Raw genomic sequence first — 26116 nt, 5'->3', positions numbered from 1 at the left:
AAAAATAAGTGGGCCCACACCCCCCCCCCCCCAGGATTAACATAAATCTGAACATCTGTTAAAAAAAATAAATAAATGTATAGACAAAAGTGTTAATATCGGTTAAAAAAAAAAGTATATAGGTCAAACTGATCATCGGCCTGTCTCTTCACCTTGTGAGCAAGCATTGCCTCACAGTTGACAGTGAGTTTTCAATTGATAGCAATGCTAAAATAAATGTTTCTGCTGTCTTTTCATGTTTGTACATTGAGTTGCTTGTAACTAGATGTCTGAGTTTAAAGTTTGTGCGCATGATGTAATGTCATGAAAGACCTTTTATGTTGTCTGTACTGGGAATTGAGATGTTCTAAAAATATGGACGCACACTTCATTTCTCATCAGGGCAATCCATCACCAGAGTGCTTTCTAAGAGTACCTGTCACATGCAGCTGGGTTTGACATGTCCTTTGTGACATGACTGTTTTTGTCATCTTTTATGGTCAAATGTTAAAAGATCATGCAGCCAGGCTTACAACACCAGGCTGTTCAAACGATCATTTATGAATCTCTGTTAATTATAACCTCTCCCTCGCTTCATCTCAGACTCAAAACATCATGTATGACCTGGTCTCGGACCTGAACGAGCGGGGCGAGGACATGGAGAAGAGGATTGCACTGCTGGAGACCAAACTGGAGACATTGCTTAGCAACTTACAGGCACTTCCAGGCCTCATCAGTCAGGTGATCAGCCAGCAACACCGGGACTTCCTGGAGGTGCAACTCCAGCCATACGACAAACACAGTCACGAGCGCTCGCAGTCCGTCTCCCGGCGCCGATCGTCTTCCACCGCGCCGCCCACTTCCTCCGAGAGCAGCTAGAGCTGCCAGCCCAGCCAGCGTCTCCGGAGAAGACTTTCGCCATCATATGGCCAAGTTGCATTTTGCTGTAAAGCCTTATGGTTTCAATAAAGTATTATTCAAATTCTGATGACACCATCAGAGGTTATCGGGGATAATGCGGTTGAAATGGGAACTTCCACACATATCTTGTTGATTTTTTTTTTTTACCTCAAATGATGCTGTTTCTCTGTTGACAGAATCACAGAGAGACTTTTCTCAGTAACTAATAATGGAAAGATGGGGCTATCAGGTGAGCAAGTCCTTCTGGGGGACTTAATTCAGGAAAGCAATGTGACGACCTCAAACGGCACCAAATAGTGCCAGACTAGTGCTTCCTACTGATTTGTCTGTCTCAACGTTTGTGAATGAGATCTGACCTGTTCTTTGAATCAACAGGCATTAATAACTCTTTATTGAGGAACTAATAGCATGTCTGAACCCAAGACAGGGGCAGATGAGGAATGCCTCCCCTTCCTGTCCAATGAGCGAAACCTTAGATTCACACTCTCAAAAGAAAGCCTATATCTTTTAGGTTCGAAACGGCATCAGCTGTAGTGTTTTTCTGTTGTAAGCCCTCTAAAAGTGACTATTCCGGGGGCCATGTTGCAAACAATTTACTCCTCTCGAATTGAATGCATCTGAATCTATACTTGCACTTTTTATCAATGCACTTCAACGCTTACTGACTATAATATGAATTTATGTTGCTCATTAAAATAGAAAGACACCTTTAGTCATAGGATAATGGCCAGAATGTACAACGATAATGATTGTGTAGGCTACAGCAAGGGCAGCAAATGAGACCTCAAATGAAATGACTGTGCTTACAATGTAGATGTTCGATGGCTGCTGATTTTGCACCAACGTCTCCATTAGTTCCAACGGCGATTGACGTATCTTTATGGAGTAGCTGAGAGGAAACTCTCTCGGTTCACTGTGTGCTTTACGCTTAAACGGTCTTCAAAACAAGACAAGGTCTACCGGATGCTATTTATAGACGTAGATCTGTTTGAGAGCAGCAACAATCTTGTATATGTTTGAAAATGCCTATTTTTGTATATTAACGAGGACAAGCACACCTCCAAATGCATATGTCTTTCTCAAAATGATGTGTGGTAAAGAACTGTATTTGAGTGTGGAAGTGGAATGTAGAACCAAAGCTTTCAAAATGGGTAGAAAGAAAGGAAACGGTTGGTCCTCTGGACGATCTTAAGATTTCCCAGTAAGCCGAACCGTACCGTAATGGATTTCTCTGGGATGGCCCTGTGAATTCAGCCTCAGTTTTTCTGGTGTTAAAGGTCAAACAAATCCACAGCACAAATCAAAATAAAGGAGTTCCGTGCTTATTTTCCAATCAATCGGTCTCATGCCATTCAGAATGTAAACACAAATGTCTGTCTGATGCAAAGAATTGATTACCACAAAGAGAGATTATGACCGGTTCACCATATTCTTCTATCATTTATTGATAGCATGTTATTGATAGATCTGCACTTTAGATTCTAAAGATATATGATGGGTTCATGTTGGATATATTGATGCATTTCATAACCTGGCCCAGCTACAACACATCCCGGGGTGTAATGTCATTAAAGGGTTACAGAACCTAAAGAAACAATGGATCCAGTTTCACCAACATAGAAACTATGAGTGATTAAATACTGTATGCAAAATGAATATAAACAATAAAATGAACTATTTAACAGAAAACTGTGTGTTGTTTGAACATTGATGTTTTATATGTGTAATGCAGTAGTGTGTTGTGTTAGCTTTGAGGTTATCTATATGCTATATAACAGTTAGCAGATATAGGCTATAATGTAGTCTTCTGGAAAACAGATAAAACATTATTGACAACTTTTTTTTTCCCCAATCAAATTTCTTTTTGTTCAACTGATTTGTAGATATATTGTATTTACATGGAAATACTAAGGTGTAGTATTTACATTGTTGTGCCCTTCAAACGATAAGTATAAAACATTTTACATTATATTAATATAATAATACATTTTGAATGCATTTTAATACATTTTTTTCCTTTTTCTTAGGAAAATGAAACTGTAGGGCACCTTAACGTCATGTCTGATCTGTAACAAATTCAGTTAAGGGTTTGAGATCACTATAATGACTAAATGATTATTTCAAGACAGAAACTTATAAGTTGAACAAAACTGTAAAATGTACGCTACTAATTTATTGATAAGCCTGATAAAGCAGCATTTTAGGTTGCAAACACAGCTAAGCCCATCTCAGGGTTGCCAGTTTTTTCACAACAAACCCCTCCCAATTGCTACTCAAAATTAGCCCAATCCAATTTCGGGGGTTCCACTAGGTTAAATACACGTTTTTTGGCGGGGTTCCCCTGGTAAGATTAGCATTCCAGGGGCTAAATATCACATTAAATATCACATTATTGGGGGTCGCTTCAACCCGCTCAACAGTGTTAAAGTAGCCCAACCTGGCAACACTTCTCTCTTTCCAGTTTTCTCAACGGCTCTGCTGCTAACCAAGTAGTCCCGCCCCACAGCTCACGCTATTGGTTGAAAGTCACCTCCAAGTTCTCTGATTGGCTAACAAGTACTGTCCCTGATCAGTTGCCGTTTTGCTCAGTGTTGCCAAGTCCCCAGTTTTCCCGCGGAATTGGGCTACTTTAAAGGGGTCCTATTATGCTCTTTTACAAAGTCTTGATTTTGTTTTGGGGGTGTACTAGAACATGCTCTCATCCTTGGTGGTTCGAAAAACCCATGATTTTTTACATAATTTACATTATTACAATACCTTTCTCCCCATCCTGGCACAAATGGCTCGATTAGTTCCTGGTTTGATGAAGGCCCGCCTTCCGAAAAACGGAATGTGTTGTGATTGGTTAGCTCTCCCAGTGCGTTGTGATTGGCGAACAGCTTAGACGGTGTTTCAGTACTGCCCCGCCCCTTTCCAAAGCAGCAAGTTCCATCTGCTCTGTTTAGTTAAGGATGGCGTCAGTATTGCCATATCAACTGAGCCGGATTCAGACCAGAGAATATTGAACAAGAGGGTCGCGCAGAACCTTTGTATGCACGGATATTGCAAGACAAATTAGAGTGGTAACGTTATTGTTGTTGTTTTTGGCTAAATCACGTTTTAGATAGGATGTCAACAACCGCTTAAAAATAACTGCATTTACTATGTAGAGATGAGTGCATGTGTATTATTTTTATTGTTATTTAATTCTAACATTATAACATGAATTGCAGTGAAACTGTTATACAGTTGAATTTATTTATACCATAGTCCAGTGTTTCCCAGGCGGGCGGCATATATATGCAAACTCCTTCTCTGGCAGCAGGATGCGCTGTGTGAGTGGTAGAGATCGAGGTTTCCCCGGTAAGGGCTGTACACAAAGCAGCGCTCCGCTCAAAAAAACCCCAGTGTTGCCAACTTAGCAAATCTTTTGCTAAATTTAGCAACTTTTCAGACTACCCTAGCAACTTTTTCTTCCAAAAGCACCTAGCATCAAATTTAGCAATTTAAAAAAATTGATTTGGCAACCTTTAGCAACTTTTGATAAGTGACTCAGACAATAAAAAGGCACACATTTTCCATCCAAATGACACAAAAAGAGGAAACCACAGATGCCTAGCAGCACACACATCACGTGAATTGAGTTAGCTGCTATTTGCAATTGTTCAATTTAATAATAATAATAATAATTGAATAATTTGATAATTGAATAATTGTTCATTTACGATACACTTTGTTAGTAGCTTGTACCTGCGATCGTTGATCAGTTAGTATACTGTAAGAAAAATGCAAAATCTTTCAGGACATTATCCATCATCCATTGTAACCCTGTAACCCGAACACACAATGCGTAATTTAAAATGCAGGTAAGAAAAAGCAGACTGGTAATTAATATTGCTATTTAAATATGACTGGCTCGTAACTCCTAAGACATGGGAAATACAGCTGCAAATGGACTTTGCTTTTTCATTTGAAATGTGGCCGTCACTGTGCGTTCGCGAAAGCGAAAATGCAAACGCTAATGCAGGATTTGCAATTGCATTTGGATTATGTCACAATTTATGCGTCCACATATTGAAAACGCAATTGAAAATACAATTTGCTATTCTATTTGAAAATTGTCCGGAATATCGTTCCATAAATATTAGTTGAGAATGTGTAGAATTACTAGTTTACTAGCTATTAAAAAAACTTAGATTGAAATAATTCAAAAATGTGTACGTTTTCAATAATTCAATGTATTTACAAATACAGTTATTTATATTTATATGATGCATATTATTTTACAGACAAATCTAAGTGAACATGTATAAAATATTTTGTTTGCTGAGATTTGATGACGTGACAATTTTGCGTCGTGATTACGCAATGACGTCACAACGTCATTTAGCAACTTTTAGCAGCAAACCGACCTTCCTTTAGCAACTTTCTCTGAAAATGAGTTGGCAACACTGAAAAAACACGGCTTTATCAGACATTACATGCAAGATTAAATGAAAATGACTTTTCTGAAGACAGTCGGTTTTCTGAAGACATACAGGGATATAAACACACTCAGTGTATGGGGAACACTAGTCTCATAACTGAAGTGTAAATTCTGCAGATTACACCATTGTCCAGTATTGTACTGTCAGCAGTTTATTATAAAAACGTTTGCATAATTGTAACATACACTACGATTTCATGTAAAAAAAAAAACCAGTTATAATGCCACGAATACATAAATATTAGAAATGAATAATTCTCATTATTTTGAATTCACATGTAGTTTACTTCACAATGCACCAGAAGGCAGCAACAGAGCTTTGTTGACAAAGTTTTTTTTTTTTAAGAGAACACCTTTTCAGTGTCTGACATTTAAGCTTGATATTCCAAAATAGATCTATTAATTACAGCATCCTCACCGAAATATGGAAAAGGGAAGAACTGTAAGTATTCACTTAATAATAATAATAATAATAATAATAAGTATTCACGCCTTACCGGTAGACGGAGCCGTTTTGTCAGGCACGGGAAGAGACCAAACATCGCGAGAACTGAGCGTGGCGAGAACTCATGGCAAAGCATGACATCGGTGTGCTTTTGAGCCAACACGCTTTATAACTGATTAAGTAACATCAACTTTTTTTGTTTTCAAGTGACGATTTTGAAAGGACCAACGCCAAAATGAGTTTACTCGCCAAAATAGCCGAAATCGAGAACGAGGTGGGTTGACATGAACATAGTATATGAAAACTAGCCGTTAGCACTTAGCGCCAAACCCATTCAACAGTGAATGCAGCGGAATTTCAGAAATGAACTCGGGATTCCATAAAACTGATCAGTTACACTTTCTGTAATGATGAGAGCCGTTGTTGTCTTGATATTGTCATTATAAATATGCCATTTTATCAGTGGTGGACGAAGTACACAAATCAAGTACTTGAGTAAAAGTACAGATCCATAAAATAAAATATTACTCCAGTAAAAGTACTCAGTTTTCAATTCGAAAAGTGAAAGTACAAAAGTACTTGATTTTTTATGTACTTGAGTAAAAAGTACCGATGGATGAATGTTTATTCTGCAGTTTTATATAGGCTACTTTTATCATTTAATTTTATGTTAGCATAGATTTTTTTATAACCCTACTGCTCAAAATACCTGGGATTTCCCCAAAATAACCAATAAGGAAAATATAATTAGATTTTCATAATGATTTTTTTCTTCTCAAACCTTGTCTGTGGTGTAAAAACACCCCTGGCCAAATGCCCCCAGAGGGCATCACTTCCCACTTTGATAATTACTGTAGTTACCATGTTCTGAACATCACATCCTTTATTTTCCCCCAGATGTAATCTATCTAGGTGGTTGCATAAAAATATTTGGACTTTATTTAAAAAAAAATGACCTCAATTTAGCACCAGCAAGCTCGTCAGCTATACAGTTAGCATCAGCTAACATTATTGACTTATTTTCAGTATGGTTATGAACAAACATTTATATTTGTCTACTCGGCTAGTTGATCCAGATACATAGTATCTTAGGCTATGTGTGCTGACAAACAGTATAAAAACAGACGTCACATAGGGCTAAATGCATAGCATTTTAGTAAAACTGCTAACGTTACAGCAGCGGGGAAGATGAACGTGCATGAAATATTTGATTTAATCTGCGTTATTTTAATGTTTTTTTTTTACCAAAAAAAACATAGAGACTCTGATGTTAATGTGTCTGCATTCAAGCATTTCAGCGGGCTTAAACAGATCACCCTTTACAGCAGATTTAGTTCACAAACAACTGACAGCTTTGACCTAAATATGACTTTCAGTTACAATAATTAATCCTAAAATTCGACATTAGTAATTTACTTTTAACTGCATTAGACGCGCGCGCTCTCACAAGATCTCCCGGTTGTTACTTGTGAATTCAGTTCACTGAAGACTCGCACTAAACGGATCGTTTGAATCAGTGAGTTGTCGACTCGAGAACAGCTGCAATACTTGAAAAATGTACTTAAGTACAGTAACGAAGTAAAAATACTTTGTTACTGTCCGCCACTGCATTTTATGAATGGTCTGTGTCCTGCAGATGGCTCGTACTCAGAAGAATAAGGCCACAGCTCATCATCTGGGTTTGCTGAAGGCCAGATTAGCCAAACTGAGGAGAGAGCTCATCACTCCTAAAGGAGGCAGCGGAGGAGGCACTGGAGAGGGTTGGTACTGCACCATCATCACATACAGATGCTGCAATATCTCACCTCTGGAGCTTCATGCACCTGTTTTTGTGAGGGGGTCTTCAGTGATTAAATTGTGGTCTTTTACTGCATTGTTTTTTCACCAACCTGTTTTCCCTGCAGGTTTCGATGTGGCAAAAACCGGTGATGCCCGAATAGGTTTTGTGGGCTTCCCCTCTGTGGGCAAATCCACTCTTCTAAGTAACCTGGCTGGCGTGTACTCTGAGGTCGCTGCCTATGAGTTCACCACACTGACAACTGTACCGGGAGTGATCCGTTATAAAGGAGCCAAAATTCAGGTGAAACTCTTTGCACTAGTTCATCATATACCAGGCAAAGTGTTGGCATTGCGGTGTGTTCTGTCAAAATGTGTTATTGAGGGCCTTTTCCTTGGCTTAAACATCCAGGAATGTGAGTTTGCAACACTTTAAAGGTGTCATATGGTGTTGCTAAAAAGAACATTATTTTGTGTATTTGGTGTTATGAAATGTGTTTATGCGGTTTAAGGTTAAAAAAACACATTATGTTCCACATACTGTACATTATTGTTGCTCCTCTATGCCCCGCCTTTCTGAAATGCGTAAATTTTTACAAAGCTCATCGTTCTGAAAAGGGAGGTGTGCTGTGATTGGCCAGCTATCCAGTGCGTTGTGATTGGCTGAATACCTCAAGCGTGTGACGGAAATGTTATGCCCCTCACCATACTGTGATGCCGAAGGGCTGCATGATTAATCGAATGCGATTGTCATGCGGATTTTGTTAGTAAAGCCGGTTCTAATCAGCAGGAAATCATCATCACGTGCTTTCAGATGGAGAAGAATTTACTACACAGAGCCGTAGTTCACTGACAAGTTACACAAAAAAATCGATAATGACAGCTGTTTGCATAGCTTCTCAGTCAACTACGGCTCTGTGAAGTAAATGCTGCTCCATCTGAAAGCATGTGAAAATACCACATTTAATAACATATTTTTACTCCAAACTCACTTCATAACGTCAGTCGAGTGTTTGAAATAAATCCTTCTGTGAGATGATGTGGCTTCTTACACAGAATAAGGCACGCAACATATTTCATAGTATTTAAGCAGTGATAAAGGCATTGCATTATAAATATACTTTATTTTAATGAAAATTATAATAATAAATACTCAGATAAACCGTATATTGCCGTAGTCGTGTGTTTATTAGTCACGTTGAATAAATGAAATCAGTTGAATCTTCTGTTTATTCAGCTGAAGCGAAGGGTTTCTTCTGCGAGGCGTATTTGGAGTTTCAGCGCGAGAGCGCCCTCTGGCCTTTGGATGGAGATTTACTGCTGATCACAGAACAGTGCTTCACTAAAAGATACGCATGACAATCGCGCCGCGTAAACATAAAACCATGTCTGCATTTGTGATCGGAGAAATGACAAACAACAAGTGCTACTCTACAATGCTCAAAAGTCGCGTTGAATCGTCAGTGGCAAATTTTTAAATATAAAAAACTTACTTACAGGCTGCGAGTCAGAAGCGCCAGACTGTCCTTGCAAAGTTGGAACTGCCCCACTTTATAGAAACAGACAACGGCATTGTAGGCTACTCTCACAGGAAACAGTCCTCAACCTCCGCAAAATGTGCATCACACATCTGAATATTTGGGTTGAACTGTTCTGGAACAGTGTTGTAAATACAACTTAACCACTGATTCTAGTCGTGTCCTCTTTTGGAAGGCCAAACAAAGTACTTTCGCTTTCACAACGAAGCACACAGCACCTTTACTACATGGCGGCGGCGGCAACAATACTACAGCGAGAATCAAAGTTACACCTTCTTTCTTTGTGTGAACATTTGGGCGGCATTATGCAAATCTTCCCACATCGTGACGTAGACATGTGGGGGCGTGTTAGAACGAGCCGTTTTAGGTAGGAGTGGCTGACTCTTAACTTTTATAAAGAATATCTCTTTGGATTTGAGACTTTAGTCTTTGCAACTTTACAGATCTTCTTTATGCACCAAGAGCTTGTAACACTCCAAAGAGAAAGGAAAACTTGAAATCGCATCATATGACCCCTTTAAAGTTTTGGTGAATGATTAAAACAAATAAGGTAGGTTTGATCATTTTTGATTAAATGAGTCTTATTTGTTTTATTAGCTTCTGGATCTCCCAGGTATCATTGAGGGGGCCAAAGATGGCAAGGGAAGAGGACGACAAGTCATTGCTGGTAACAGACCATTTAAAAAAATAGTTAATCTTAAAATTACAATTCGCTGAAAATTTAGTCCACCTTAGGCCATCCAAGAAATAGATGAGTTTGTTTCTTCATCAGAAAAAAGATTTGGAGAAATTCAGCATTGCATCACTTGCTTAGGGCCCTATGATTTCCATGATTCGGGAAACACGGAATCCAGTCATTTAAACTGGAATTACTTTACTACACACATACTGAAGCGTGCGTGACGCTTGCAGTGATTTCATCGTCTGCCGTCTCACTAATGAGGACATAAATACATGAACAACATCTCCAGAACTGCTCTGAGAGTCACTTCATAAGCATTTTACCGTTTCATTTGAGTAAAACTGTCGTCATATCATATACACAGAGAAATTTAAAGGTATTCACGGCACCCCGTCAAAATGAAAGTTATATATTACTGAAAAAAGATATTACTGTGTGTAGACTGTACGTAATACTACTACTACTACTAAAATTATTAAAACTTCATTTTTTAAGGAACAATCACACAATAATTCTTCCATGTTTTAAATTTAAGATTAATTCCCAATTTGTTTGCCAAAAATAAAGTTTGTTTAATTTTCATTAATTAAAAGATCAATTGAATGTTTTATGCCTTCATTTGATAACCAGAAAAATTTTAATACACAACACAGAATAAAAAAAATAAAAATCATAAGGCTGTTGTAAAAATAAATATTGATATATACATTTTTTTAATGCATTCAAATAATTAGACATACTAAAACACAAAATATGGTAACAATAAAACGTTTAATAGAGCCCAAAACAAGTAATTTTTAATAAATTGATGTTAAAGTGTATAAGTTTCATGATTTTAATTAATTAAACATGCTTTTTGATAATAAAATGTAATCATTAAAAAGAAGTCCAAAAAAATTAAAACATAAAACTGGTTTCATTGGGCCCTACTTGCTCACCAGTGGATCCTCTGCAGTGAATGGGTGCCGTCAGAATGAGAGTCCAAACAGCTGATAAAAACATCACAATAATCCACACCACTCCACTCCATCAGTTTGTTGTGAAGTGAAAACCTACCTGCGTGTTTAAAATAAACAAATTTATCAACACGTTTTTAACTTCAAACCATTGCTTTCGGCTGAAATACTTTCTCCAAATCTGTTCTAATGAAAAAATATTGGACGGCCTGAAGGTGAGTTTTTAATTTTAGGAACTATTCCTTGCTCTTATTTAAAGACACTTTTGGCTCACTTTTGTATTTTTAGTGTGCTTTATTACCAGTCACATTCACTCTCCCTGATCTTGCCTCCTTCCAACAGTTGCTCGCACTTGTAACCTCATCTTGATTGTGTTGGATGTTCTGAAGCCTCTCGGACACAAGAAGCTCATTGAACACGAGATGGAAGGTTTTGGCATCCGACTCAACAAGCAACCACCAAATATTGGCTTCAAGAAGAAAGACAAGGGCGGAATCAACTTCACCGCAACTGTACAACTTCAGAGTGCTATTAACCCTCTATTGCATACATTTATAAAAAGTATAAGTTCAGATTTGAGTCACGTTTCTTGAATAAAATTACCAATTAAAAAAATAAAACCACCATTTGGGTCGAAACCTTTAGGCATATTAGCTGGACGTGTGTGAACATAGAAATGTAAAACTATTCATTTAAAATTAATCAAAGAGGTTTTAATTTATTGGAATATTTGTGAAATTGAGTGACAACATATTTCTATTAAAGCAGTTTATTATAGTAAACATTAGTCTGACACTAACTACTAATTGGCAGAATCTAATAGACTTTGTTCCTAGGTTAATTCAATAATAAATGCTAATAAGATAGGAACTTTAAAAGTGAATAATACAAAGAATCTTTTTTATGGAGTATTGCTGTGTTTATTATAACTTATTTATGCTTGCACATAATTTTTTTTTAAATCATGTGCCTTTGTAATATTTGAAATTGTTTTCACGAAGACATGGATCACATGGAGCAGCAGACCAGCAAAAGCTTTTTACTCGTTTATCAAGTCATTTCTTCATTACGAACCATTTTATTAACATCTTAGGCTTGCAGTAGAGGTTTAGTTTTCGTTTCTTAGTGTCATCAATCAGATCAGTCATGTTTACGTTTGTCATCATGCTTTTGATTTAGTGTGCTCAAAGTGAGCTGGATGCTGAGACTGTGAAAAGCATCCTTTCCGAGTATAAGATCCACAATGCTGATATAACCCTACGAAGCGACGCTACAGCTGACGACCTCATTGATGTGGTGGAGGGAAACCGGTAGGACCCTATTCACGTCCTCCATCCTCAGTCATTCTCGCTTTAGAAGAGATATTTCACTTGGTTGTTCTTCTCCTCTCCAGGGTTTACATCCCCTGCATCTACGTGCTCAACAAGATCGACCAGATCTCGATCGAGGAGCTGGACATTATCTACAAAATCCCTCACTGCGTGCCAATCTCGGCTCACCACCGCTGGAACTTTGACGACCTGTTGGAAAAGATCTGGGACTACCTGCATCTAGTGCGCATGTGAGTCACGTGTTCCTCTGAGCTCATTGTCCTGCGTTTTGGGATTGCATGCTTAGAATTTGTCCAGAACAACTCAACTCAGGAGGCAGCACAATTAAGCTGCATACTTTCTGGAACCGCTTTCGGGAATGTAATGAAAAAAAGTGATTTGCTGTACACATTCTATATTGAAATGTCACTTTCAGTGGAAATGCCTCCTGTGTGACGCGTACAGGAACATAATGTGCCATAATATATCACTGCCAGACTTCAGAAGTTTATAGTATGCACTATGTATCATAAAGCCACAGCAGAATGTATAATAACCCTGACTGATATTTCACAGCTACACAAAGCCAAAAGGACAGCTTCCGGATTACACAGCACCTGTAGTACTCCCAGATGGGAAGACATCTGTTGACGACTTCTGCTTAAAGATTCACAAAAACCTCATCAAAGAACTCAAATAGTAAGTGACTTAATGTTCAAGGAGACTCATGTATTTGTTTTTGTTTTCACTTAGTAAAGGGCCGCATTGACGCCATAATAAGTCCGTTAGAATGTAAAGTGATTATGTATTTCATTGTTCTTTTGTGTTGAGATCCAGAGAATACGATCTGATTTAAATTCCTGATGGTGAAAGGCTCTGATGTAATTGCAGCACTAGTTATCTTTATTTTCCACACGAGCACAGTAAAGTCACTAAACTCTTAAACTCACTTCTAAGGTTACAGTGTACAGTGTGTTATTCCTTTCTTTTGAGAAGACCTTGTTCCTAAATTCAGCCTTTGTGTTAAAAAATAGCCTCGACATTGCATCTCTCGTACGTTGATAATTTGATACTTTTTAGATTTGTTCTTAAAGTTAGTCTCTTATTCATTTTAGTCTGTTTATAACACTGTTGTTTTAGTATTATTCATATGCTATTGTACTATTAATATTTTGAATTAGCTTGTTTAGATTTTCAGTTTAAATTGTTGGGGATTTTAAAAAAAAAAATTTATTTTGTGCTTTTATCATTTTATTATTATTATTTTATATATTTCTATGTTTATTTCAGGTTTAGTTTTATTGCTTCAAATTATTTATTTTCAATTAGTTTCCAAGTCATTTCTAATTTTCATTTAAGGTTTGCGTCTAATATTTACGTTTTACTTTAAGCATTATTTCAATTATCAAATAATTTTTAATAGTTTGTTAACAATAACAACACTGATTTATAAAGGAACAGAATCCAATCAACACTGTCAAATTTAAAATGCCTTACAAATGTTTATTACGGTAACTAGTTTCTGTCAAAATGTCTATAGTTATTGTAGTTATTTGTACAACTCGCCTACATCTGCCACTGTTTGATGAAGACCCCCTAATTTATGATTTATTAAAGTGCCCCTATTATGCACTTTAATAAATATATTTTACATTTATGTATTTTATTGATTATTTTCTATTGAATTTTTTCAAATTCTATATTGGCAGAAATTGTTACTGTGGTACAGAAGCAAATACTGTTTCTAAATTATTATTATTTTTTTATTTCAAGTGATTTAAACCAAACTACCAAAGTCTTTATTACACACCAGAATAAATGTGGTGCAGATTTTAAAAAATATACCTCGTCAGTGAAGGCATGTATGTTTAAGATTTAGTACAATACTCCTGTGTTGAAACGTGCCTAGCATCATGTCTCTCCCTTCTCTCTGCAGTGCATTGGTGTGGGGGTCGTCAGTGAAGCATAACCCGCAGAAAGTCGGCAAAGACCATGTGCTAGATGATGAGGATGTAATCCAGCTGGTCAAGAAATAAACGAACTCTGATGCTTTGCATGATCATTACACTTCAAATAAGAAGCGATAAGACATTTCTAAATGCCCTGAAGGTTCCTGTGGCAACATTGTTGTTTCTCCGTTTTTATTTTTGGACTCGGACAAAGTATGTTTGTAAATCACACAAATACATTCAGCATATTACATGTGTCTACTCATTCTTGAATCGGGATCACAAACTGCTAGAATATAGAATACATCTGTGGGCTGCAAAACAAAGTGAACTTCAATAAAACCCTAATATACAAATCCATGGATGTCTAAATGTGACGCTGATGCTCGACAAAAAAACATTTGATCAGGTCTTTTTATTCAGTTTCTAGCATTGTTTACCTGATGAACAAAAATAACTGAGATATCTAGTCAGTAACCAGCACTTCACATAGTTTAATCCAGTAGTCTAGTGGCTACATATTATACCCTCCCCCTCTGTGACTGACAATCAATCACTCAGGATAACCAGGCCACTTAACGGATGAATCGGGACAAGGAATGATGCACACCCAGTCAGAAGCACTGATGCCCCTAAATTGCCCCACTCACTAGGGACATTTGACATTATGAATGTGTGATGGGTGCTAGCTGCCCCAAAGGTTAATCAGCCAAAAAGCCTTTTTGTTGCCTTTGCAACAGTCATGGAAAACCTAGACATTTTGAATATTTAAGTGATTTTAAGACCTGAAATAGTTATGAAAATGTATAAAATAGTATAGTGAATATGCCTATTTCAAGTTGTGTTAAGCTATTCCTTTGCAAGTAGTTCATCTTTGTGAGTACTTGTGAGAATCTCTTTAAAACGATTTCTTAAAATGCTTATTCAATAATCACAACATGGAAATGAATTTGTCAAAAGCTGTTGAAACCCTTTAAAAGAGCGTTTGTGATGACTCTCTACGAATATTTACATCTATTTCACTATTTCTTTTTAGTTATTGGGCAGTCTACTTTAAGCAGCTGCGGCAGTGTCAAATCGTTTCTCAAATAAGTCCATTGAAATTATACAGCAAAATGATCTACCTTTTCAGAACATCTAGAAAAGGCGATGCACAAGGCATTTCTTTGGTGTTCTTGTTTTTGAAAAAAAATTTATACGGTCTGGTGTTATTCAAAATGACTGATTAAAAAGCCTCTCGCCTGCCACCCTGTTCACAAAATAATAGCTAATGTGGATAATAGAATAAATAAGGCGATGCACAAGGCATTTCTTTGGTGTTCTTGTTTTTGAAAAGAAATTAATACGGTCTGGTGTTATTCAAAATGACTGATTAAAAAGCCTCTCGCCTGCCACCCTGTTCACAAAATAATAGCTAATGTGGATAATAGAATAAATTTTCTCAACGAAAGCATAATTGAAAGGTGCAGTAAGTTATCAATGAGAATTTAAAGTGCAGCATCAGCAAAAGTGTAAAGTCTGTTTCTTCTGGTGGGGTTATTAGGCTCTTGGGGATAAAATGGAGGCAGATTCAGGCATTGATCTGAGTCTATTTTTTAAGATGGTAGGGGCGTATGTCTATGGCAGAGGAGCCAGTGCTCACCCATCAAGCTCCGCCCTTCCCCCACCCATCTTCCCTTGCTGCACTTTCCCCTGTAAATTATAGCAGCACTTTAGCTAATGAAAGAGTTGAAGTCCGGGCACTAATAAAAGCCATTAAGTGAATAAAGCGCTTCCCCCTCTAACAAAATTAAAGAATTTGCCCCCTCCTCAAGAGGGAGGACTCTGTATTAATATTTATGAATTGCGGAACTGGACCCTCTACCCCCTCCCAATGACACGTACCCTGGCCCACACTACCCAACTTCTCTTCGGCAACCCACCTATCCTGGGTGGTATTGTGCGACCCCCCTCCTGCGGGGCAGAGGGAGGGGCGGAGTATGGGGGGTGTTGGAGGAGAGACATCCTGGACAGTTTGCCTTCAGTTCGGCTAACGGGTCCAGTCCAGACGACCAGCTTAAAACAGAAGCTCCCTCAGATGATCTTAGTCGTCGGTGAGGCGAGAACAAGAGGCATTGGTCTCGGCATGAAGATCTGCTTTGAGGACATCCATCCCTGTGGGAACCTATTGGAAAGTCCTCTACAAGACCTCTTGTAGATGGTCCTCTTCAAGATTGAGGTGAGAGTCCCAAATGCATAAGTTGCTGAATGTCTTAACGGTTCTTCTTTTCTCCTCGCAGAGCTGCGCTGACAATTCCTTAGAACAGTTTCAGTGTACTCAAAGTTTATTTTGCACCTTTTGGACAAGTCTTCAAGGTAAAGATTTTCAAAGAGTATTGTGCAAGAGGGGGACAAAATATGCTGAACAAACTGGGTAAGATGTAATATTTGTTCCAAATTTGTAACACGCTCAAAGAATAGATTCAAGAGGGTCAGTGAGACACCAACTGTATCATGAAACTGGTTGAAGAATATAGGCGTAGACAATGCCATTGTCCATTTATATTTGATCAACTGTTCTTTCTGGTCCTCATCCTTCATTCTCCACCAACATCTCCAACATCATACTTAATAATGTTTGTTTCCTCCCATTTCATCATGCTAAGTGGTTCAGTTGTCCGACCTTTAGAGTTGATTAGTGCACCCATCCTTCCCATTCCCACTAAAATGTCCCATGGGGCATGGCAAGTATGAGGGTAATATGATTACCACCCAGATGGATGGGCAGAATCTAGGTGGGTTTTTGGAAGAGATACTCTGGGATACCTTAGGAAGTGTTACCACAAGAGATTTTGCAGTAACAAGTTAAGAATTAGCGCTGATGTCCAAATGTTGTGGGATAGACGACACTGGCTGTGATGTGAAATAGACAACATTGGCTGCGAAAGAAAATTACATTGGTGGTTTATTCTTATTTGCCCATAGAGCAGTCTATTTGAGCAAGTTAAAAAGCTGGGGAGCTATTGATGTCCCTTAACAAGACAAGCATCACTTCAACAAACTCTATTTCTATAGATTTTTTGAAAACCTCTAAACAATTGAATGACAGCAAACCCATGTGATTACCAAGCCACTCTCGTTTGTTAACCTCCATTCTGGAGTTCTCTTGAGTTCCATTTCATTATTCTACTGAAATTTTAGAAAATTAACCGTTTTGTCGACTGGTCATCAGGCATAGATAGTAGGGAGGTGTACGAGTTTTGGAGAGGGTGGGGTTTGACGCAGTTTTTGCGCAGGAAGGGCGGTGCCTGCGAATCTCTGCAGTGAGAACGTGACCTATGACTAATCTTTTTTTCCTTTTTTTAATTTTGCAGACATCCTTAGTCACCATCTATCACGAACACCTTTTCCACCGTCTCCTATTGTGTCGCTCTCGGTAATCACCTGCAACAACCTCTATGATATTGCTCTTCTCGATTTCCAGTAACTTCCCATTTCTGGAAACTTGAATACAGTCTTTTGGAGAACAGATACACCATCGGAGGACGGCTGAAGAAGACAACTTCTTGATCTTTTGATGGTCTTTTTGAATTACCTTCATCCAGTGATCTATGACATGTGGTTCCACCATATGTAGACTTTCCCAGACGATCCTCATTGTATTCTGCATGATTTTAAACAGCATTTTAATGTACATGAACCATTCCATCTTGTCTTTTGTGACTGATCCACAACCTGAACAAGTTTCTACTGACTTTACGACTTTGCCCAGGACACCATTGTGCTTGATCTAACCATGCAGTTCCCTTTCTGTCCATGGTTGTGCCAAGCACTTTGGAGACTTGTGTGCACTTTCTTCCAGGTATTTCTTACTGTTCTTTTCCTCTTAGATCCACAGTCTAAAGAATCAAACCTTGTGCAACAGTCTGTAGAAGTGTAACTTTTTGTCCCAAACAAGTATTTTAAAGAGAATAAAATGCATTATGTTTTGTTTGTTGATTGTGACGATCATTATAGCTTGAAAAATGTGTGCAACAGTGAGTGGAAATAGTGACACTGTGGTCAAAATAGTGTTAGTTCTGTTGCCAACATGCACTTCCTCAGCAAAGCTGATGCCATGGCTTGATATTTCTTTCTTCATGTCCTTTCAATTTGCTCATACACCTGAAGCCGTAACCACCATAAACAGAAGGGAGAGATATATAGCCTACCCAACCTCCCCAATATTCAGAGTAGGTCTCAATCCACATGGGGATTCTTTTTAATCAGTTTTTTTCTTCATTTTTTACAGCTGGTTTGAAAGCAAATTATGATAAATGTCGAAGTCCAGTTGCATGCTCATTCATCATAAGAAAATATATGAACAAACTTGGCACATCAGCCACCGTTTTCACTACTGAAACAAAAAAAGATCTTGTTATAAGACAAAAAGACTTTAGTAATGTAAGCCTTGTTCGAAAAATGCAATCTTAGATGCAGTCAGGAGGTCATGAAGATGGGTGGCGCTCACTGCAGAGCAGCACTTACAGTCAGTCTCTAGATGAATGAACCACTCTGTTTTACCGTCTGAGGTCAAGTTAGGTTGCACTGCTCAGCTCCAGTCATTTTCGAAGTAATGGACTCCGCTCGGAGTCGTGCCATCTGTTTGCCTGTGCACAAGTGTTTTATTTATTGAATCTTAGGAGATTTGACCTCTTCAGAGACCAGCTCACATTTTAGAATTATTCATAGCACTTTATGGAGATTTTGAACACTTTAACTGATTCACTTAGGGGTTTAAAAAAAGATGCATATCAACCATAAAATGGATGAATGAATGTCTAACTATGAATGTAATCAATTAATAAATGCTACAGAAGTCCAGCCAATGAAAATGCACTATAATTGGAAGTTCAATCATGACTACCATTATGTATTTTATTAATATACACAGATACTGCAGCCAGTCTGGGTGTGATGTGCATTTTGAACGGGAACAAAAGTAACATGCATGACTTGACTTTTACTTTTAAAAGAGAACGTCAATGGCGTTTGCTTGTGCAAAGCTCGCCGACACGATGCTAAGGTGTAACCGAGGCCTTGTATTAATTTAGGTTAGAGGTTTATTTAGATCACTAACCTTCAATAGGAGAAATTATAATACTTAGCAAACACCATTAATACATATCTAGACTATTAAGTAAATGCAGTCTATCTATGAAGTATGTTGTTGGACTTACATTTATTCTGTTGTTCCCAGATGTGGCTGCATATGATGCTTAAAAGTTATTAAAACATCAGATTTACTGCCCTGTTTCTTGAAGGTCACAGTCATCGATACTATGCCAACATGAATAAAAATGAAACAAGACTCAGAAATGATTTCAAATTATTTTATTGTCGCCAATTAATGAATTAGGTGGATCATTTTCACATTAGAGCAAAAAACAAACTCAAGCTCCTGGCGTCTCAATCATTCAAACATACACCATTTCACTTGAGAACACTTCTAGTTTAGATATTAGAAAAAGTGAATCAAGCGCATTAAACTGTGGAGTTTGAGTTTTTCTCATGATGCTTTGACAAATCATAAGCGGAAGAAAATGCACTTTTCAGTATTCTAGTGTATATTGGAGTTTTCAACATGATGTTTAGATGAAACGGAAGAAAACGTGGTGCTCAACCATGTTCAGGATGAGTGGACTTATGTAATTTGCATGGAAATAAATTGTTACTTTTGGGAAACGGAACAAGACATGACACTGGGATATTTGTATTTGTTTTAAGGAGTAAAAAAAATAAAATTGTCATTATGCAATATTAGCACAGTACATCATTTCAACTTGTACCTCAGTTAGTAAAAAACTAACAAAAAACTTTTTTCCAATGTAATGTACAAATCAAAAAATATTTTTGTGGTAAATGATGTCAATAGAGTGTAACATCTATAAATGTGTAATATTTAATAAAATACCTTTTGACTGACCACTGTGAACAATAGTTTTAAACATCAAAATCATAGAAAATGATCATCACCACCTTTAATAATTTTTTTTTTTTTTTTCTTAACAGCAACAACAAAAACAACAACTATTTTTGCTGTCTTTTTCCCCTTAAACACACTGGGATGTAAAAAAGGGCAGTTCTATCTAGATGTTAAACTTACATAAATATATTTAGGCCATGTCTTTTTATGATGAACCCTAACAGAATGGTGCGACAAGGGTATTCTGACTAAATTAAAGAAACAAGGACATAAAAAAAAAATTCATATGGAAAAATAGTGAACAGGATGCTGAGGTTTACTTGCACCTTCAGTAAAGAGCAGATATTCAAAACGGAAAGTCAAATGCTTGATTATATGGATGTCATAATCAACTAAGTCAACGGTGCATCTTTGGGACCATTCACATTTCAAGTGCAACATAATTCCTTTGAAAATTATGCTATTTAGTTACCACTCGTGTAACAAAAAATGTCATGCCATTATTAAGTGCGAACCTCATTTAAACAAAGGACATCTGGATGTCATACAAGCGTATATTTGCACATCCACCAAATAAAATCTGGGATTCGAAAGATTTTCATCTGCTTTCATTTCAGATGTTCCTCTGCAAAGGCCATAAAGATAGAACGGACACAAGATGCATGTACCTTTCCTCAGATGATTGATATACTTTTTCTCCACAAAGCAAACTGTAGTATGTATAACTTCACTGGTGTTACTACATACATCAGTATGAAACAAAGGTCAAACGATGGGACGGAGACCAAAACAGGACAACAATCTAGATTCAAGTCTGCAGGTTGATCAAAATCAGTGTAATCTGCATCAACAAGCTAAGTTTGACTGTACCAATTCATTTTTTTAAGTAAACATGTATAACACAGACAATCCCATTAGAGTGGATTCCCAATCACAATAAAACACCCCTAATTCTTTGCACTTGCGCAAAATGCATCCTCGAGTGAGTTTGTATACCGACTTGCACACTGTCCTTCCACTTTCATTACAACATCGAGTCACAGTGTCCTCATTTCCTGGAGTTCAGAGTAGAAAAGACATGTTATACTTCAAACAGCCCTCTAGAGCGCAGGAGGAAGCTGTGCCTGATCATGAGGATGTTGCGGTTGGCATAAGACACACCTCTCATGTTTCCAGAGGAGGTTTTGGTGATCCTGTGAAGGCTGTTTGGGTTTTACTGGCAGTGAACATTCACACGGTAAATGAGGACGATGGCGACTCGATCTGGTTCAGCTGAGCTCATCACAGTATAAACTGGAAAAAAGAACCACATAGTGGAAAAATAAAAAGTGGCTTTATGTGCACAAGCGACTTCCTGAAGTTGAAACTTGTAGGGCGTGTGCATGCTTCTGTTGTTTTTCAGCATCTCAACAGCATGATTGATTCTGATGATCGTGATTTAAATGCGGAGTGAAATGCTGCTTGGCAGGAGAATCTACAATTGATAAATGCCGTTATTTTGGCTCATCTCAGCAGTTTGGTTAAGATGCACCCTACAGAAAGAGGAAGCAAACTAACAGCTCATGAAATGGGGGATGTGAGCGCTCAGTATGACAGCTAGTGCAGGACTGGCATAGATGAATTTTGGGAAAAGATGGTTTGAATTTCTTTGTGGTTTCAATTAATGATCCCATAAGTGAAAAATGTTCTGTTCCAGGTCCTTTTTCAACAGTACATCAATCGCTGTGGCCAGACACTCAGGCGTAGATCTGACTCGGGCCACTGGCGTGAGCATTATCAGCTAGTCGTTCTTGGGTGGGTTGGGTAGGTTTGATGATATTGACGTAGTCGTGAACACCGACATCCATATTTTTAGCTCTGAGAGCAGCGGTGTGAAGCTTCTCCAGGAAGTCTGGCATGCCTGTGAGATAGAGGAAGTGAAATCTTTGCAAACAGGTGTCAAGAAACAGCAGCTGCATAAAGGGCAGAATTCATGAACGACTTTCATGATGGCAGCCAATTCATCTGTGAAATTCAGAGATCCTCATTATGTAAATATTGTCTGAAAAAACTTTTTAAATTGTCTATAAAAAATAATACATGTATACAGCAAAATTGTGCATGACTCAATTTCTAAATTCTAAGGAATCTAAGGAAAAAGCTATAAAATTACTCAAAATAGGGGCAAACATATAAAAAATCATATACAATGTGAAACATATATAAGGTGAAATATTATTACAATTTAAAATAACCGTTTTATATTTTAAATGTAATTTATTACATGAATTTTCAGCATCATTACTCCAGTCTTCAGTGTCACATGATCCTTCAGAAATCATTCTAATATACTGATTTGCTGCTCAAGAAACATTTCGTATTATTTTAACTATTCCCCTTTTTAGAGCTAATAAATAATAATAAACGTTACATTAGTGTGTAATATTGCCGTTAGAGCATAAACAATGTCTGCAAAGTTACGACACTCAAAGTTCAATGCAAAGGGAAATATTTTCTTTTAAAGAAATCGCTGTTTAAAGACTACAAAAAAGGCTGGTAGGGACTACAACGAGCTTCTTCCCAGGTTTGTGACATCACTAACCCCGATGTTTACATAAACCCTGCCCCCCGAACCATGCAAGTACTCGTAATGGTAAGGGGGCATGACGTTTCCGGACAACGTGCACTAGGCGGTTAGCGAATCACAACACACTGGGCAAGCTGACCAATCTGAGTCCGACTGCGTATTTCTGAGGGAGGGGCTGAGGTTTAGGAGTACGTGTGGGGTTAGGATTAGGCAATCAGGTTGCGACTTCAACAATGGGGGTAATAATTTGGCAGGGGGTCGAAATTGGACACAATAGGTGTTGTTAAATTTTTTAAATTTCAGTATCAACTTGGAACAAAAGTACTAATAGCCTACTTTTGACAACAATCAAAATGATTTGTTAACAAGTTACTGAATTAATGTTAACAAAGCTGCTTTCCACTTTACTACAAACATTCATCACAAGACGAAATGGCATCATTCAAAATACTTCTCTTAAAGCTGACCACTGGATAGAATGTTAGAAAACACATCAGTGTTCACTGTCAGAAGTGATGCTACTGCTACTGAACACTACTTTAGTATGCATTATAGAGGCGAGATGAAAAGAAAACGCCATGTAAACTTTTCTGAAAACAGTCAGTTCCCCTCATTATTATATTAAGGATTTTCTTCCAATATTTTGCGCATCATGAACAGAGAGTTTGCTCTGCCAGCTACAGTATTTTCCCCTCTTTGCATTTGTCCTAAGCGTCTCTGGCCTCTGTTAACGTCCTATTTACAGACCTCGTATTTCCACACAAATTACATTTTCGAAAATGCTAGCAACACAGTTTGTGTGCAAGTCCAGAACAGAGATCGGCTGAAATAAAACAAAAGAGCTGGTTGCCGTTTAGAGCAAAAACAGGCCTGTTACGATTTATGGCTGTTTGAACATTTTCTAACAAATTTTTTCGGGCCAGTGGTAAACTGTTCCTTCTTGGCTAAAGGAAAACACAATTACTACTGAGAAAAAACAAGATTTGGTTTTTAAAAAGCCTTTTTCCAAAAGGTACATTTGGAAAAAGGGGGGTCGTCTTATAATCAGGGTCGTCTTATATTCGGGCCAATACGGTAATTACTAATTAATGACAATAAATATATGTTGTTTTACCGTTTAAAACATACCTCTGTATTCAAAAAGATGGCTTCCCTGGATAGGTCTCCTCCAAACCCTGAAGTTCTTCTTCTCCATGACCAGCTCCCAGCCTGGATCCGCATACACGGCTGTCTTTGGGTTCACATTCTGGCTTCTCACCGACTCCAGTGCCTGCAGCTCCCACGCACACCTAAAGCGCAAGTTCAGACGAATTGTGCTTTAACCACAATAATGCGTAAACATGAAGATAAAATGATACCAAATATGCTACAAACATGTTCAAATAACATTTGGCTAAAATGTCATCAAAACCACGCCCTCTAAAGCCATAACAGCCAATCTGATGCCATAACACCTGAACACGAAAAGTGATTGACAGCTAGAGAGCGTTTCTGATTGGTTAATAGAAGGGCCATGCCTGTTTTGTTTACAAAGCTAGGGCCCGTTGGACTGTAGACACTTAACCAGTGTGAATATCAGATCATGGGGGCACATTATGGGTCTTATTCCAAAATTACAAATAGCACCACATGAACAGTCCAGAAGTGAGGGAAGTACCTTCTCAGCTCATCATCTCCAATCTTCTCGTCTTCCCACATGAAGACCCCAGCCAGGGCTGCTAGGAGTTTTCCAGTGTGTTTGCTCTGCAGGCGCCGCCATATGTTGCCCACCAGTGTCCACCTGCTCCTCTCAGAGTACAGGTTTGAGTACAGCTCTCCTATCTGAAGGGCCCTTCTCAGCCTCTGGCCTGTCACAAAACTACAGTGGTTGGCGAATATAGACAACAGTCTCGCCTTCTTTTTGTCGCAGGCCAGCTTGTTCGTTCCCCTTCCTGCTGTTTGGAGCCAAGACACCAGCAGGCCCACGCGCTCACCCAGCCACGACAAACTCCACGATTTGCTATTTATCGCACCACTTGATTTAAAAGTGCTGAAGCTTTGCAGTCGGACCGCTCTGGCCCCTATATTGCACACGGGGCGTTGCTGGATGGAGGGGAACATCTCGGTTTCTAGAACCACGACTCGATGATATCTAGATTTGACTTTGAAGAGCACTTTTTAGCTAAAAAACAAAGATTTACTATACAGATTAGTTCCCATGTATTCAGAGGACTGAGACAAGTGCAACGCAGCGCCAATTTGACATGCACTAGCGATTATCTTGCTATTTAAAACGACAGGTTTTAATGGACAACTCAAATGCACGAGAGAAAAATATTGTTTTATTTTTTGTATTCTCATCTCACATTATGAGACGCTGTCATATTAATTTACTAGATAAACAAACAGTTCGAGATTTGCTAACAACTGCAATAACAGATCAACTAACGTTAGCTAGCCAACATTCAATGACATGCGACGCGGGCAAACTGTGATTAAATCAACGACAACCACTCGAATGTTTTAAACGGTATGTCATACCCGGTATTTTATAACAGCTAAACTGACTTTTCGTATTCCTATCCTTAAATTAATCTTACTTTTATCCTCGTGCGTTAGCTTCATGCCCTCACACCTCTCAGTGCGAGTTGCGTCGAACTTGCCTATTAGCCACGCCCTTCTTCTTCTTCTTCTTCTAATAACGTTTTATGGCGGATGGCAAACCAACTTCTGGTGCATTTACCGCCACCAACTGGACTGGAGTGTGGAGCTTAGCCACGCCCTTCTCAGTTTTTACGAGTTTCTATTGGCTGTCTCTTACGTTGAGGATTAACCTCTCATTCTAATAGGGTAATATGGCTGTCTGTCTTCGTTGGTCGCCACCCTAGCTCAACCAGCAAGTTCACATGACTCACCTTAAGTCAATCCATTGGTAAAGGTCCTCAACAACTTTAAAGTTAAACAGATTTACCAAGTTAGTCCGTGCTGTAACTATGAAATAATGAGCCCCTTATTCCATGCAGAGTAATCAGAATTAGGATAAGTAGACATTTTGGAGTAATAGTTAAGTCATCAAAACTATTAAGTAATTTATTATTTAATAAATTAATTTATTAAAATCCATGCGTAGACAGTCTATATTTGTCTACTAAACTTCAAGCTTTCATTATCTATCTATCTATCTATCTATCTATCTATCTATCTATCTATCTATCTATCTATCTATCTATCTATCTATCTATCTATCTACCATCTATCTATCTATCTATCTATCTATCTATCTATCTATCTATCTTTCTTTCTTTCTTTCTCCATCTGTCTATCTATCTATCTATTTTATCATTATTTATTTGATTATTTTGTCTCTCTCTCTTTTTATTTTTGTATTTATTTGGTTTTAATTTCTGTCTGTCTGTCTGTCTGTCTGTCTGTCTATCTGTCTGTCTGTCTGTCTGTCTGTCTGTCTGTCTATCTATCTGTCTGTCTATCTAGATGTATTGAGCCCATTCAAATAATAATTCCTGTCTTTATTATTTCACATGGGCAATAAATGCCCTATCTGAAGTACATAAATCCTATGCTCCTGAACCAGGAAAGGGAGAAATA

The 26116-nt window shown here is 38.0% G+C and overlaps 3 protein-coding genes across 3 annotated transcripts in view; 2 read left to right on the top strand and 1 right to left on the bottom strand.

Annotated features, from left to right (window-relative positions):
* LOC107555526 (small conductance calcium-activated potassium channel protein 2-like) overlaps nt 1-2539 on the top strand; it is a 44916-nt gene extending 42377 nt beyond the window's left edge. The window contains exon 7 of the mRNA XM_016238352.1: nt 583-2539. Within this exon, the coding sequence (XP_016093838.1) occupies nt 583-619 (37 nt within the window). The 3' untranslated portion in view covers nt 620-2539. The remainder of the gene's footprint in view (nt 1-582) is intronic.
* A 3335-nt stretch (nt 2540-5874) lies between these two features.
* LOC107555524 (developmentally-regulated GTP-binding protein 1-like) lies at nt 5875-14272 on the top strand. Its single transcript, XM_016238349.1, has 9 exons — nt 5875-6084; nt 7447-7570; nt 7715-7890; nt 9722-9791; nt 11105-11274; nt 11942-12072; nt 12156-12323; nt 12649-12771; nt 14009-14272. Exons 1-9 carry the CDS (start codon nt 6046-6048, stop codon nt 14106-14108), a joined length of 1101 nt encoding a protein of 366 aa, XP_016093835.1. The 5' UTR covers nt 5875-6045; the 3' UTR covers nt 14109-14272.
* A 4073-nt stretch (nt 14273-18345) lies between these two features.
* On the bottom strand, nt 18346-25181 carry LOC107555505 (stAR-related lipid transfer protein 7, mitochondrial-like). The gene is made up of 5 exons (XM_016238329.1): nt 25111-25181; nt 24189-24378; nt 23660-23820; nt 22654-22656; nt 18346-18368 (listed from the first exon to the last, which is right to left on the bottom strand). Exons 1-5 carry the CDS (start codon nt 25133-25135, stop codon nt 18346-18348), a joined length of 402 nt encoding a protein of 133 aa, XP_016093815.1. The 5' UTR covers nt 25136-25181.
* Nucleotides 25182-26116: the final 935 nt, after the last annotated feature.

The sequence above is a fragment of the Sinocyclocheilus grahami genome, unplaced genomic scaffold, assembly GCF_001515645.1.
Source record: "Sinocyclocheilus grahami isolate Dianchi unplaced genomic scaffold, SAMN03320097.WGS_v1.1 scaffold536.1, whole genome shotgun sequence".
NCBI lineage: Eukaryota > Metazoa > Chordata > Actinopteri > Cypriniformes > Cyprinidae > Sinocyclocheilus > Sinocyclocheilus grahami.
This window is presented reverse-complemented; position numbering and strand designations above follow the sequence as displayed.